Consider the following 13608-nt stretch of genomic DNA (forward strand, 5'->3'; position numbering starts at 1 on the left):
CAGAAGCCCTCGTATGTAAGGTGGTTGAGCGATCATCACGCGGCCGCAGCTCAATTGGCTGCAGGCTCATCGCCAGGGGAAGAAATCCGGTTCAACAAAAGACGGGGCGAACCTTTTTCCCTCGCGGAGAGCCGGACTAAAAGTCACTAACGGGGGCTGTGTCAGTAAGGAGGGTCGCCGATAAGCCGTTCGTCGCGAAGTGACAGCCTCGGTCAATACCCACTTCGTCAAATCCACTCGCTTGAATCTTGTCTCTCTCTCTCTGTCTCTCTCTCTCTCTCTCGCTATTATCCACCCGTTTAGGTTTCGCGTCTTCTCCTTCCGCCCCCTCCTCATCCCCCGGCGAGTGATCAGTGAAGACTCCGATCGAGAGGGTAGGGTTGGGTAGCGAACCCTCCACCCGCGTCCCGGGCGATCCTCAGGGAGGTCGGTCCGTTATGGATCTACACCCCCCAAGTCATCACACTGCAGCAATCTATCTGATATAGTCTAGTCGACTGACCAGCAGGCTGGATGCAGAGAGAGTGATGTTAGCTTTCCCATTCCTCTTCCTCTGCCTTTCTCTTTCCATGTTCGTTATCGTTCGCTCCCCCCTCCCCCCCATTCTCCGAAACACCCGACAGGCCTAGGTAACCTAAGTCTGCATCCCCTCCTAACCCCCCAGGCCAGATGCATGCCGGAATCTCGAATTCTGTAGAGACCCAAGAGAGAAAGAGTAGCGTGTCCAGTAGTGTCATGGCTGCCGATCGACTAGTTTAGTGTTCACACTTTCCCTCCCCGTGGATCCCTTACTCCCTTAGCTTTCCCCATCATCGTCCCGGTCTGCCTAAAAATAATCATCTCCAGCGTCAGATCGCACCCCGATGAGCTCGGGGGATCTTCTTCAGTAGAGCAACGGTTGGATGGTCAAGCCTCATGGGCTGTGCTCGCGGCGTCGTAAACCACGGGGGGGCCATGCTTTCACCCACCACACCCTCCATCCTGTGCTTCCGCCAGGGTGGTTGATCAGCCGTTGGTTTCGCCTTTTCCGACCCGACGTTGACAGGCAGCGAGGAGGGAATCCTCCGTCCTGCGCTGAGTGTCGTCCGGAAGCCTTTCCCCTCACCACCCGCTGCAGTGTGCCGTCAAGTTTCTCTGCGACGTGCGTCGTCGCTCCTCCAATCACCGCATCTTGACCGATTGACAATTTGGGGGCCACGCGTGCAGCGTGCATACGATGTCAGTAGGTAGCACACAGGGCAATAGATGCGAAACTAGCTCATTCCTAGATTGACGAGGTTCGGGGACCATCGTACTCCTGGACCGCGGCTGACGCCATCCATCCCTAGCCAAGCCTCAAGAGATACGCCAAACTAAAATATTAATCAAAATCCAAAACCTATCGGGACAAGCAAAACAGAAGATGTGGGAAGGACCTCTCTAAGCAGGATCAGAAGGGCTCCAGTTGCAGTAACCAAACCACAGTAACATACATGCTACAATACAATATTCCTTCCCAAGAACGGTTAATGGTTCAATGTTCAATCCAATGGTGGGTATATAGGTGGATGCAGATCAACAAGGTACAGAAATGAGACCTGAAGAGCAGACGAACAAAAAAGAAAAGAGAAAAAAAAAAAGAAAATTCTTTCCCAAAAACCTGAGGGTGGTCATGGGAGTATTTCCTAGGATAGACGACCGTTCCAAGCGCATTCCATCCTCCACCCTTCACGATCTGCAACTGCTGCGCTAGGGTCATTGAGCCCCGTGAGACGTTGCGGCGTCGCCTCTCCCGATCGAGGATCAGGGCTGTTCTCGGTAGCCCCCCGGAACGTAAGGCATGGCCGGTGGCATCGAGCCTTGGTACCCATAGCGGTGGTCCGTGGAAGGTGATACGTAAACCGGCCCCTGATGATCATAGGAGGGCTGCATGTCCGTTGGGGATAGGGAGTAGCTATACGGGTCCTGCAACACACTGAGGTGCGGACTGGGGACCCTCAGTCGAGGCCCAGCGTTGAAAGGGGGCGGATAGGTGACCGAATTCTGATGCATCGGCATGAGCCGCGTCTGATCCGCAGCCCCCCCTGGCAGGCCCATTGTGGGCGCATCATCGTACGCGTCAATTGACTCAGGCTCGGCGGAGATCCAACCACCAGGCATGGTTGGCAAGTGGGGGGAATATGACGGAGTGAAGGACATCATAGGCTCCTGGGCTCTCTCGGCATTATCGCTGGTGTATGGTGCCTGCGTGAGATCCATCGACACCACCGAGGGTCCATCAACGCCCTCCGAGTTTGGCATAAAACGGCTGGCTTCATTTGGTGGGGTCCCAGTATTCGGTCCAGGAGCGGGCTGTTCGCTAGGACCAGTAGTCTCGATCATTGGAAGATCCCTTTCATCTACAAGCGCCAAAACTGGCATAGCGATCTGTTCCATGTGCTTGGCCAAGTGCACCGTTAGCTTCTTCCAGGTGCTACAGACATTACCGCAGAAGCGACACGGCTCGTCCTTAGGACCTCTCGGCGTGTCATGTCGACACTTCTCTACAAGGTCCCAGAGCTGTTCAATCTCCCGCTCACGAATGCCGTCTTCCTGTGAGTCTGGGGAAACCGATTCGCCCTTTGCTGTTTTGGTCGACGTCCCCTGACTTTTCGGCTTCTTGACTTTGGGCTCTGGCATCTTATGCTCCCTGACAAGATGTTGTACGAAATTATCCTTCCGGTAGCAAGTATGGTTGCAATCAGGAACCGTACACGTCCACCACTCTAGTTTTCGATGTCGCTCACTTTCGTGTCGGACCCAATCAGCCTTTCGCTTGAAAGACTTGGGGTCTGAGCACTGTGGGAAGGTGCATGTGAATGGCTGCACATCCTCGTGGACATGTTTCGTCCAATCCGAAGGCTTCTGAAACTTCTTGACTTGGAAGCATACCGGGCATTCGAATTCCGCTGGCAACCGTTTAACCGGCGGCAAGGGTACACCCGGGGGAAACTGTGCTGCAGTGACTGCACTTTCTCCAAGCTTGTGAGGATCATCCTCGACCGCTCCATGCCCGGGGATATGGAACTGCGTGTGAGCAGCCTCGGGGCTAGCGCGAGGTGCCAGCAATTTTGCCTCACCACCCAATGCGAAGCAGAATTTCCCCGATTTACATCTCTTCTGGCCAACGGCACGAGTATGGCTTTGCTTGCTCTCAACTAGCTTTCGGTACCGACGAAGTTGCTCGTGAGCAAAGCGGTCAATTAGTGCGGGCGGGAGTCGGGGGTTGATCTGCGTGATTTGGTTTTTGAACCCCTCGAGGGTCGGCACCGGCAAATGTGATGGGAGCGGGAACTGCATCACCAATCCCTTCTCGTCCACCATGTCGTCATCCTCATCGTCTGCATTAACTACCGTGTGGTCCTCTCCTGAGCTCTTCTGCGGGACTTCGTGGTGGCCGCTCGCTCGCGGTGAGTAGGCAATATTGGGGATGGGTGGTCCGCCATGACTGGTCATCAAGTCGATCAACCCAGGAGCTGAAGCCCTTGGCAACTCACTTCGGCTTCTTCCCCGACCTTTCAGATAATTCCAGGGGCCCGACGCAGGATTTGGCGATGCAGCCCGGAGAGAATCTTTGCCTCCAATAGCAGCCATCTGTCCGGCAATAGCGATCACGGCACTGCTCGTGTTCAGGCTGGGAGATCTGGATCGACTGAGATTCAATCGGTGAGGGAAGCTGTCCTTTCTCAAGGGGGGGCTTTTAACATCGTCTGCTTTGCTCGTGCCCTCCGCGCTGGGAGGAATGATTGAGAGATCCGATAGCCGCCGTTTCAAGTTGCTGGATGGTTTTCTGTGTAAGAGCTTTCGAAGGCTACTTCGTCTCTCGTGTTTCTTCTCCTTGTCATTACTTATGGACAGGTTTTCGAAGGAGCCACCCGGGCCGATGATACTGTTGACCTCCGCATCGTTCAAATGCCGGGTGCCCCAAGTCGCCGAGCGCGAGGCGGTGTCGATGTCCTTGGCTCGTCGTTGGTATTCCACCATAGCGGCGCTTGAGCTTGCAGGCTGCATCCGTGTCTCCTGAGGAGATGCGTCGTGCTCAGGATCCCGCCATGGAGGAGCTCTGAGGAACTGATGTGGGGACGGCTCTCCATCTTCGGGTCTTGGTTGCTCTTCCTCAGGGGCAACCTCTGCGTCCTCGTGTGCCCACCTCGCTTCATTGACACTGACAGCTGGTGAGTCAGATCGGCTCTCCGCACTCTCCGATCCGCCTTCGCTGATGCCATCATCGCTACTCTCATGGAGCAAGAGGCCAGGCCCCGGTACAGCGGGTTCCAACAGTCGGGATTTCAATGTAAAGTAATCCTGCTGAAGCGATGGGTCCCCGGCACTTTTGGCTCTGCGTCTGCCTCCCATGTGGCTACGATTTCCACCAAGCAAAGACGTGTCCTCATCTCCTGCGTCACTATTCGCAGCGCTTACAGATGCTGACCATGACTGGATATCGGCATTCCTCTCCTCCAGTCGTCGTCGACTTTCCATCTCGTTTGGACTTGGAACGCAAATATCGTCTCGTGATGATGGCTCAACGCCGCCTTGCCCGGTAGTCATGTTGGGTACCCAGGAACCGTCGTTGGTTCGTGTGACGGTGTAGCTTTGTCCGATTACCCCATAGCCTTCTTCCATGCCCTCATTTTCTGACTCACTGGTCATATCATTCGGCGAAAGATGGTTGGAAGTCAGGCTCCGGCGTCGCCCGGTCGAAGAAGCATCTCTGACCGGTGAGTCCCCGCGGGAGTAGCTTTCGATCTTGACAATAGGGCTTCTCGCCCTGGCCGAATCCGGAAATGCATGAACACTGAGGCTATCGCTCTGGGGACTCGTGATCAATGACAGTGCCTGGGGTTGACGCGCCATTGTTCCTTGCTCAGTCTGAGTCTTGATGTGGTCCATATCTGGCAGTAGACAAGATTCCCTGGCCGGAGTCCACGCAGCTTGCTGTGGCGACAGCATGGATGTTGACGAGGGCAGCATCTCACCCGCCGAGGTGTCAATATTCGGTAGAGGCAGCGCCATGTTGTTGTCGTGTTGCAGTGCATTGCTCCCGAATTCCACGTCCATGCCAAAGCCTGCGGACAATATATCGGCGCTGGGGGATGTGTGGGCACTCATATCGCTGGAAAAGTCATCGGTTGGGCTGAGAAACTCCGAGTAAGAAGCCGCTTGTCCTTCGGCATGTGCATTGGATATGTCATTATGTGTTTGCAAATTCAAGGGCGATGGTGGATTTCCTGTGCCATGGTCTTCACCAGGAGCAGGCGTCAATCTAATAGCAGAGGACTTGAAGGAAGCTTCATCGGGGTCCAAGGGAGCCGAGAGGTAAGGGTCGTGGTAATTGGAATCATAGAAGGCAATATCGGTGGGCGACTCGTCCTGGATGAGCCGCGGTGAGAACGTTGACATGCTTGCAGTTGGCCGATGGGCCGGTTCGACCGTGCAACGCGCGCAGTAATAATTGAGTGGCAATGCAGGCAATCACCTCTTCGGTCGAAGAGTCTCGGTGACGCAAGAAAGCAGCTGGGATTCTGCTATTCTGCGGGCTTGGTCTTCAGTCGGTCTAGGTGAACCAGACTACACACAGAGACCAGTGAACAAGAATTTGAGATGGCATTTCTAGATCGACATGGAGAAAGACCGGGCGCCTCGGCGTTCGTAAACAGCGAAAAGGGCGTAGAAGCAGTAAAGATTATTCAGGAAGGCCCCTTAAACCTGTATGTGGCGGGCGCAAAGTGAAGTGGGTAAGCCACCGTCGCAGTAAGCCGGGAGGAGCGAGTAGTAGCGGGAGGAACAAATGAGGCCAAGACCCGAGCTTAGAGTACTTGGTCACAAGCGAGGGAAAACAAGAGACCGAAGATTGCAGAAGAGAGTTCAGCTAGGCGGGACGGGATCCTGAGTGGAGCGACAAGCAGGATAGTAGTACGGGGAAGGGGAAACGATGGATTCAATTATTCAGGATGTTGGTTGTTGTTGGTGGTCCAAGTTGAGGTTGAAGGGGAAGACAGAGAGGCAGGCGTGGGGGGAGGAAGAAATGAGGGAGGGAATAGAAGGATAGCGAGCGATAGATAGATTACGGGTATTAAATGTATTCAATAAGTAGGGCCGCCAGTAGAGCCGCAGTCACGGGGGGAACGAGGGTGTGAGAGAGAACAACGAGCGAAATACTGGGTGGAAGGGGAGAACAAGAGTAAAAGAGGAAACCCGGGAAACGAGGCTCTGTTCTCAAGAAGCCTGGTCTGAGAAAATGACGCGAAGCAAATGGCAAGAATTAGAATCCCCCGGGGAAGTGAGGGTGAGTTGAGTGGGTGAGAAGAGAGAGTCAGAGTGACAGAGAGAGAGAGAGAAAGAGAGAAAATGAGGGAAGCGCAAAGGCGCCTTGCGGCTGTGACTTGAACAGCGAATCCACATTCACCACTCGAAGGGAACTGAGCCACATCGGAAGGGGGGTGAAGCTTACTGTCTAGTAACTACAGAGTAACAGGGGGGGCCAGACAGGCCAAGCTACTAAAATTCCAACCATCATCTTCAGTCACAACCGGATGAAGGCCTCAATCTGGCTGGTGAGAAAGCGACGATACGCGCCGGCGTGCAGCATTGCGGGCCACTCACAGCCAAGCGGGGTACCAACTAGCCAAACTAAAACTAACAAGTTCAGGTACGAATAAGTCAGAATGGGTAGACTAGACTAAAGAGTTAGTAGTAGTTAGTGTTAGTGGGGGTGGGAATGCAGTTATGCCATCTCCTGAATCTTCACAGTGCTTGCTTGCTCTTCCTTAATGTCAAGAAGAAGAAATCATCTATCCTAGCACTGACCCCTCCCCAATGATCCTGCAAAAATGTCATAGCAATAACGGGAGACAACACATAGTAGCAGAATCAACGAACAAGATTGACATAAGAACAATAATAATAATAATAATAATAATATTCCGAAGTCTGCACCATGCTGATCCCTTCCTCTCCCAAATTAAATCAGTCTCTTTCATCCTCCCTATCAACCCTACGGCTATGAACATCACAAACCCACATGCGACATCAGTGGATCAACACACAAACCCAACCCGATGAACACCCATTCATCCCTACAAGGACTCCAATCAATCCATAGATCCATTCTCTCCTATCCGTCCGCATTCCCGCCCATTGAAAAAACAATAGTCAATAGCCCGGAAATTCGCAGGGCTCGTCCCGTCCCCACCAGGTCCCACTTGACCTTGATTATCGCAATCTACTCATCTCGCTGTCGAGTCGTTTGTCAACACAAAACACCAAATATTATCATAGAGAAGGCAAAAATAACTCGTAGAAAAGAGTGTTACTATTCTTACCAGCTATCTGATATTTACTGCATGCTTACCAGAGTATACACCACAATATCAGCCCAATATGATACCATCCATACTAGTATGCTGCGGTAAATAGTGATGATAATATCGGCAGTTGCTATTTATAACCCCCACCCCGTGCTGAAACGGTAGTGGCCAAACTCAGCCACGACACAAGCCACCCTCTGAACCCCAGTCCAACTATCTAGTTTACGGTGTAACTCATCCACTTCTAGATATTATACTACTACTACTACTACGGTGTACGGAAGTAGCACATATCCAACGGACAATACATTCTTGGCATGAGATGTTTCCCCCCACCCCCCCAACTGGATCAGCCCTGTCTGAGGCTGCGCAAGTTGGAGTCAGAACCGGTGGAAGTTGATCGGATTACCGGTATCTTGGCAGTTGGAGATCGAATTCATCCTGAAATCCACTGTATGTAGTATGAGCGGTGAACAATGTGAGGCTTATATTAAAGATGGTGCTGCGAAAGTCCTGGACAACTACGAAGGCGAATGAAATAGAGTAGAGTGGGACTGTCACATCGTCAGACCGCTATCTAAAGGCCCCGCGATGGCGAAGGAATAGTAGAGAAATTATCGGCCATCGTGTAACCGACTTCTCTCCCTGGATGGGGACACAGGAGGCTCAAAGGGCGCACCAACCAAGCTTTGGCCCAGTGTAAGAGAATGTGTGTGTGTGTGTGGCATGGCTGATCTTGACATCATTGCGTGGCTGTGCAGTTTGCGCCCGGGTAACTGACTCCGACTTACCATGTATCTATCTAGCTCACTAACCAACCAGACTGGTTGGTTTACGGTCCTAGACTACACCTGTCTATCAGGCGGAGTAAAGCCTTGGCTGGAAGGGTTGCAAACAATCAGAATTCAATTTTCATCAGATTGATTCATTCATTTTCTCATCATCTCGCGCTGGAGTCGCAGATCATCCCCAGTCTCTTGCGCATCTTCTCATCAACTCGTCCATCGTATCCAATAAGTACATGCTGTGCAGGTGCTGTGAGGGGCTTCCAGGTCCGGTAATAGATAAATATAGTAGTAGTTCCACATACATTGATTGTTTGTTTGTTACACATCGAAAGATCAAATGCTCGCTAAAACACGCAAGATGAAAACATAACACACACACAAAAAAGGCGTAACCCCGAAATAACATGATAGCTTCGAGAAGAAGAAAATAAAATGTGTCGGAAAAAATACACTGGTTAGAGAAAGGAACGGGTGTAGGGACCCTCTCATAAAAAAAAATCGTCTCGGTCATGATCAAAAACGTTGGAAGACATAGGAAACCAGAAGGATTGTTGAGGCCCCGCAGCCCCGCGAGGGTCGGGCCGGCAAGATAAGACAAAATGGGGAAAGATCAAAAGTATTTGAAACAAGCCGGTTATTAAAACAGTATCCTGGTCGACATAGCCACTCACATCGCACTACTCGAAGCTCTCGTTCATGTCCTCATGCCGTCCCGACTCCGGCGGGGAGAGGGCGACCCATCGGAACGGGTCGAGTCTCTTGAATCACGACGAGGCGAATCCTCTGACTTCTTAGCCAATTCTTGGAGACGGGCCATGACCACAGGGGAGTCGGAGTACAGAACACAGCCACGGGAGTACGTGCAGGGGTTGTACTTTTCTTCGTCGCCCGCGAAATCCTCATGAGCTGCCTCGCGCGTGATCCGAGGGAAGGTGCGCAGGATAACATGGCGAGTGGGGTCCTCCTTGGAGCTAAGGCTGCCCTCCTTGGGCGTGCCGTACTCTTCCCAGTCATCATTGGAGACGGCATCGGCGTCGGGCGACGGCAGCGAGGCCAGAATCAGCTCACGTTCCACGCGCGCAAGTCGCCAGGTCTCAGCTGCAAGCTTGACAATCTTGCGGACCGCGATGAGGAGAGCATCCAGGTTCCTTGGGTCGGCAAAGTGCTTCAGCTGGTCGATGATTTCATCAACAATGACGGCGGCCACCACGTTGATCGATTGCTTAGCGTCCGAAGTCGTGTACGCGGCCTTCAGCGTCTGCTGTCTCCAGAACGCTTCCCGTCTTACGGACTTGCGGCGGATATCCATCGACAGCATCTGGAAGAAGGTATCGGCCTTATCGAACCGGCGCCCCAGGGTGAACAGGAAAGGATGGAAGATGCGGTAGGTCAAGGTCTTAGAAATGACATGCTGGACATATGCTGAACGAAGCTCGCACGATGCCGGGGTGTTATCAAGGAACGATGGTAGTTCCGATGGAAGTTTGGATAGAATGTCCTTGGGAGGATCAATTGGAAGGTACGAGAAGTGCTCCTTGGACAAGGAGACAATAAGCCGAGAAAGCTGGCCGAAACAGTCCAAACTAGATTTCGGAGATGTTTATCAGAGCACGTACATTTATAGCGTTATCAACATGTCATCATAGTCATCATCATGATCAGTCTATAGAAAAAGACAGGAGAACAGGAGAAAAGACAAAGGAAATGAAACAAACAAAAGACTGTGGTCTGGTTCTGGTTCTGGTTCATGTTCATGCAGAAAAGAAGAAAAATGCAAACATGACATCGAAATTAAAATGCAAAGATAATGCAGAAGAAAGAAAAAAAAAAGAATAAGGAAAAGAACATCGGAAGATGAGAGATCATAAACGAAAGTCGGGTACTAAAACACATTCTCAATGCACTGGGTCACTTACAAGAATGTATCACCCTTCGTGCTCTTGAGGTCAGTGGCTTCTCCAAGGCTGTGAAGGGTCTTTCTCAGCCTGTCGCAATCTTTGTCCAAATTATCAATGGTGAGGCGCATTCCATCCACCGCATGCTGAACCTGTTTCTCCTTGACAAGATTATCCTCCTCCAATTTCTTGTTCTCCCGCTCGCAGAACTCCAAGGCCTGGATCTTGTCCGAGAGCCGTCCCTCCAAGTCGGCCTTCTCATCAGCCCACTTCTGCTGCTGGTCGCTGTGCTCCTTCTCCATCTCTGCCACCTTTTCTGCGTGGCTATTGTTGAGGGACTCGACTTCGCTAGCGTGGGTCTGACGGAGGTCCTCCATCTCCTTGGCGTTTGTCTCAATGGTATTCTCCAGTTCCTTCTGCTTGTCTGCGAGTTCGGTAGTTCTGGTTTCAAGTTCTTCCTTTGTCGAACCCAGCTCGGTAACCTTGGAGTCGAAATCGGCTTGCAGTGTATCGTGCGCTTCCTGCATCTGTTGCTTCTGGTTCTCGTAATCGTTCTTCATCGCGTCCTGCTGGTCGAGCAACTCGCGCTCGCGTGCTGCGAGAGCCTCAGCTGCAGCCTTCTCGTCTTCTGCCTTGATCTCCTCAAACATCTCCGTCAGCTCTTGCTTCTGAGTGGCAAGAGAGGACTCCTTGTCCTGTCTGGCAGCCTCCATATCCCTCTCGTAGGTCTCGTGTGCCTCTTGAAGGTTGGTGTTGAGGGTCTTGACCTCCTCCTCCAGCTCGGCCTTGGTCTGCGATAGCTCCTCATTGGCCTTCTCCGCATCATGTAGCCTCTCCTGAAGGTCCTTCTTCTTCTCATTCTCGTTGCCCAGCTCCATGCGAAGCTCATTGATGGTATTCTTGAGTCTCGTTGATTCCTCTGCACTTTCACTGGCTGCCTTCCGCATCTGATTCTGCAGGGCATCGATGTAGAAGTCTTTGTGCATCAAGTCCTGCTCATGTTGGTTCTTCATCTGCTTGAACTCGGACTCCCGCGCCTGCAACTTGCCCTTGGTGGTCTTGTAGCTATTGAGCAATCGGCCGATGTCGGGAATGGCATCCTGGATCCTCTGTAGAAGCTCAATAGGCTCTTCATGTTCGTGTGGGGGCGAGATGGTGCCTCCTTTGCCATTCAGAGGATGGCCATTGCCGAAGCCCAGGTTCTGCAGGGCCTGGAAGGAAGCAGCCGACCCGGGGTCTATAGAGCCTCGAGGGGTCGGATGCATGTTGGGGGAAGGTTGATAGTAGGCATACTGGGGGAGGAAGCCATTGGCGCTCATGATAGGCGAGTGATAGGAGGGGGGGTAGGGCGGTATGGCGGTTGGCTGTGGAGGCATCCTCGCCGTCATTGGCGGAGGAGCCATTTGTGGGGACATCATCGGAGACATGTGCCCACGTGCTAGAGGACTGCTGACTTTCGGAACGGGTGAAGCGGGTTTCGCGACAGGCGAGACGTGTTTCTGTACAGGTGATACGGTCTTTTGCACAGGTGATGCAACCTTCTGCACTGGAGAATATTGTTGCACGGCGGGTGAAGCTGATTGAAATACGGGAGAAGCGCCTGGCGGTGTGGGAGAGGAGCTCCTTTGCGACAGAACCGTTGCTTCCCGTATTGGCGAGGCGGGTTGGGCCATCGGTGAGGTATACTGCTGCACCGGAGAATGGTAAGGTCGAACTGGCGACGCAGATTGGTGCACCGGTGAAGTGGCACGTGGTGTAGCAGCAGCGCTCTGAGGACCAGGCGACATAGACTTGAAAGACGGGGATGCAGTGCGTTGGATTGGTGAACCGCTTTGGGGAATCGGAGAACCAGGCTTCGAAGCGGGAGTAGCGCTTGAGGGGGCGAACGTATCAGAGAAAGGCGTAGGCTGAGCGACCACTGTATCGGCGAAAGGTTCAGACATTTCAGGAATATGCGAGTAAGTCTCTGGAGCTCCAGTGTTGGAGCCAAAGGGTGCTGCCACGAATGAACTGTCCGTCTGGGGCTGTGGTTCCTCCAAGGGCTCCCACGACTGGGTCGGGACGAATGAAGAATCCAGCGGTGTCTGCGGTGCTGTTACTGGCGTCTCCTCGACTGTTTCAGCGGTGCCGCTAGCTTCAGTCAGGAAAGGGTTGGTCTCGTGGTGCTCCTCAGCGTCACCCGCGTGTTGTTCCGATGTGCCTATTTCCTCCCAGCTCGACTCTTGTGGCTGTTCAGAATAGGTCTGCACATCGTTCACGTCGGATTGCTCAACTTGGGCGGGCTCAGGAACTGCCGGTTGCTCGAACCCACCCTCCTCGTTCGCCGGCGGCTGGACTGGTGCCTCGGGCACAGTCGAGTCTGGCTCGACGGAAGCCTGTGATTGCTCCAGTTCCGGTCCTTGGTCTGGCACCGACTCTGGTTCTTGTGGAGGTTCTGGTACGGTTTCAGATACGGGCTCTGTTTCTGCCGGCTGTGATTCGATCGGCGCCTCAGCTGCAGGTTCAGCTACAGCTTCAGGTTCAACTTGAGCTTCAGCTTCAGTGGGCGGTTGTTCTTGTTGCTGCTCGTCAGGTTGTATGTCTTGCTGTTCTTGCAGACCCTCTGGTTGCTGTTCTGCTTGTTCAGAGGTGGGCTCAAGCTGAGCTGTCGGTGGCTCCTGAGCTTGCTCTTCTACTTGCTGGGGCTCTGATACCGGCTCTTCAGTGGAGACCTCGGGCTGTGACGACTCTTGCTGCGGGTCTTGCTGGTCCTCCTGAGGGGCCTCTTGTTGGCTCTCAGGCTGGGCCTCTTGCTCCGAGGTGGAGAGCTCGGGTTGAGGTGTCTCTGGTGGTGGTTGTTGTTCCTCTTGCTCTGGTTGTTGCTCTGGCTCAGGGGTAGATAGCTCAGGCTGAGGTGTCTCTTGTTGTTCTAATTGCTGTTGCTGTTCCACTTGTTGTTCTTCTTGTTGTTGCTCAACAACAGGAGGGTCAGGCTGAGGTGTCTGATTCCCAGAGGCCTCTTGGTTCTTGCCCTTCTTATTCTTTTGTTTGTTAGCGGCCTTGTTCTTGCTCTTTGCCATGGTGGGCGATAGTGATGCGTGCCCAAGTTAGAATAAGGCTGTAAGACGTGTTCCCAATAGCTAAAGAAGTAACACGGTCAGCGGAGACGAGATTGGGTGGCTGCGGGTTTAACACTGTACATTTGTAAGCGCGTTCGGCGGCGTCGTGATATATTCCGAGTTGATATAGATACAGAACGAAACGCAGGGGCCCGACAAGGTAGGTGATCACACGGTCAGGCAGGAAAGAAAGTAAAAAATAAAAATAAAAAAATTTTAGGGGGGAAGGAGAAAAGAGAGGGAGGAAAAAATAATTAGGAGAATAGGGAAAATGGAAAAATGCTCAGGCCCGTTGAGCAGAATCTATGCAGGTGGGCGCAAATAGTTGGAATACACGGAAGACAAATCACCGGGTGTCGAATGGCAAGTTTGCCAGTGGACAGACACTCCGGAAAGCCAGGATAGATTTCCACACGCTGGCTCTTAAAATAGTTGAATTCTGAGGAATGGGATTCGAGAGAAGAGACGATGTTGGGGAAAAAGAGGGCAGCTAATAACC

General features: G+C 52.7%; 6 protein-coding genes across 6 annotated transcripts; 1 reads left to right on the plus strand and 5 right to left on the minus strand.

The window, feature by feature from the left end:
* Nucleotides 1-1256: 1256 nt before the first annotated feature.
* BDQ94DRAFT_152664 (uncharacterized protein) lies at nt 1257-1776 on the minus strand. Its single transcript, XM_026768016.1, has one exon. It carries the CDS (start codon nt 1736-1738, stop codon nt 1514-1516), a length of 225 nt encoding a protein of 74 aa, XP_026621180.1. The 5' UTR covers nt 1739-1776; the 3' UTR covers nt 1257-1513.
* Nucleotides 1777-1782: 6 nt separating this feature from the next.
* On the minus strand, nt 1783-7044 carry BDQ94DRAFT_174980 (putative C2H2 finger domain protein; the record flags this gene model as incomplete). The annotated part of the gene is made up of 2 exons (XM_026772425.1): nt 1783-5391; nt 7039-7044. 2 exons carry the CDS (start codon nt 7042-7044, stop codon nt 1783-1785), a joined length of 3615 nt encoding a protein of 1204 aa, XP_026621181.1.
* Nucleotides 7045-8215: 1171 nt separating this feature from the next.
* On the minus strand, nt 8216-8718 carry BDQ94DRAFT_101820 (uncharacterized protein). The gene has a single exon (XM_026763355.1). The coding sequence runs from the start codon at nt 8625-8627 to the stop codon at nt 8292-8294; it is 336 nt and encodes a 111-aa protein (XP_026621183.1). The 5' UTR covers nt 8628-8718; the 3' UTR covers nt 8216-8291.
* On the minus strand, nt 8216-9686 carry BDQ94DRAFT_152668 (uncharacterized protein). The gene has a single exon (XM_026768017.1). It carries the CDS (start codon nt 9432-9434, stop codon nt 8811-8813), a length of 624 nt encoding a protein of 207 aa, XP_026621182.1. The 5' UTR covers nt 9435-9686; the 3' UTR covers nt 8216-8810.
* Nucleotides 9574-9990, plus strand: BDQ94DRAFT_101818 (uncharacterized protein). The gene has a single exon (XM_026763354.1). The coding sequence runs from the start codon at nt 9713-9715 to the stop codon at nt 9950-9952; it is 240 nt and encodes a 79-aa protein (XP_026621184.1). The 5' UTR covers nt 9574-9712; the 3' UTR covers nt 9953-9990.
* On the minus strand, nt 9687-13082 carry BDQ94DRAFT_152669 (uncharacterized protein). Its single transcript, XM_026768018.1, has one exon. It carries the CDS (start codon nt 13068-13070, stop codon nt 10029-10031), a length of 3042 nt encoding a protein of 1013 aa, XP_026621185.1. The 5' UTR covers nt 13071-13082; the 3' UTR covers nt 9687-10028.
* Nucleotides 13083-13608: the final 526 nt, after the last annotated feature.

The sequence above is a fragment of the Aspergillus welwitschiae genome (genome assembly GCF_003344945.1).
Source record: "Aspergillus welwitschiae strain CBS 139.54b unplaced genomic scaffold BDQ94scaffold_48, whole genome shotgun sequence".
In the NCBI taxonomy this organism is placed as follows: domain Eukaryota; kingdom Fungi; phylum Ascomycota; class Eurotiomycetes; order Eurotiales; family Aspergillaceae; genus Aspergillus; species Aspergillus welwitschiae.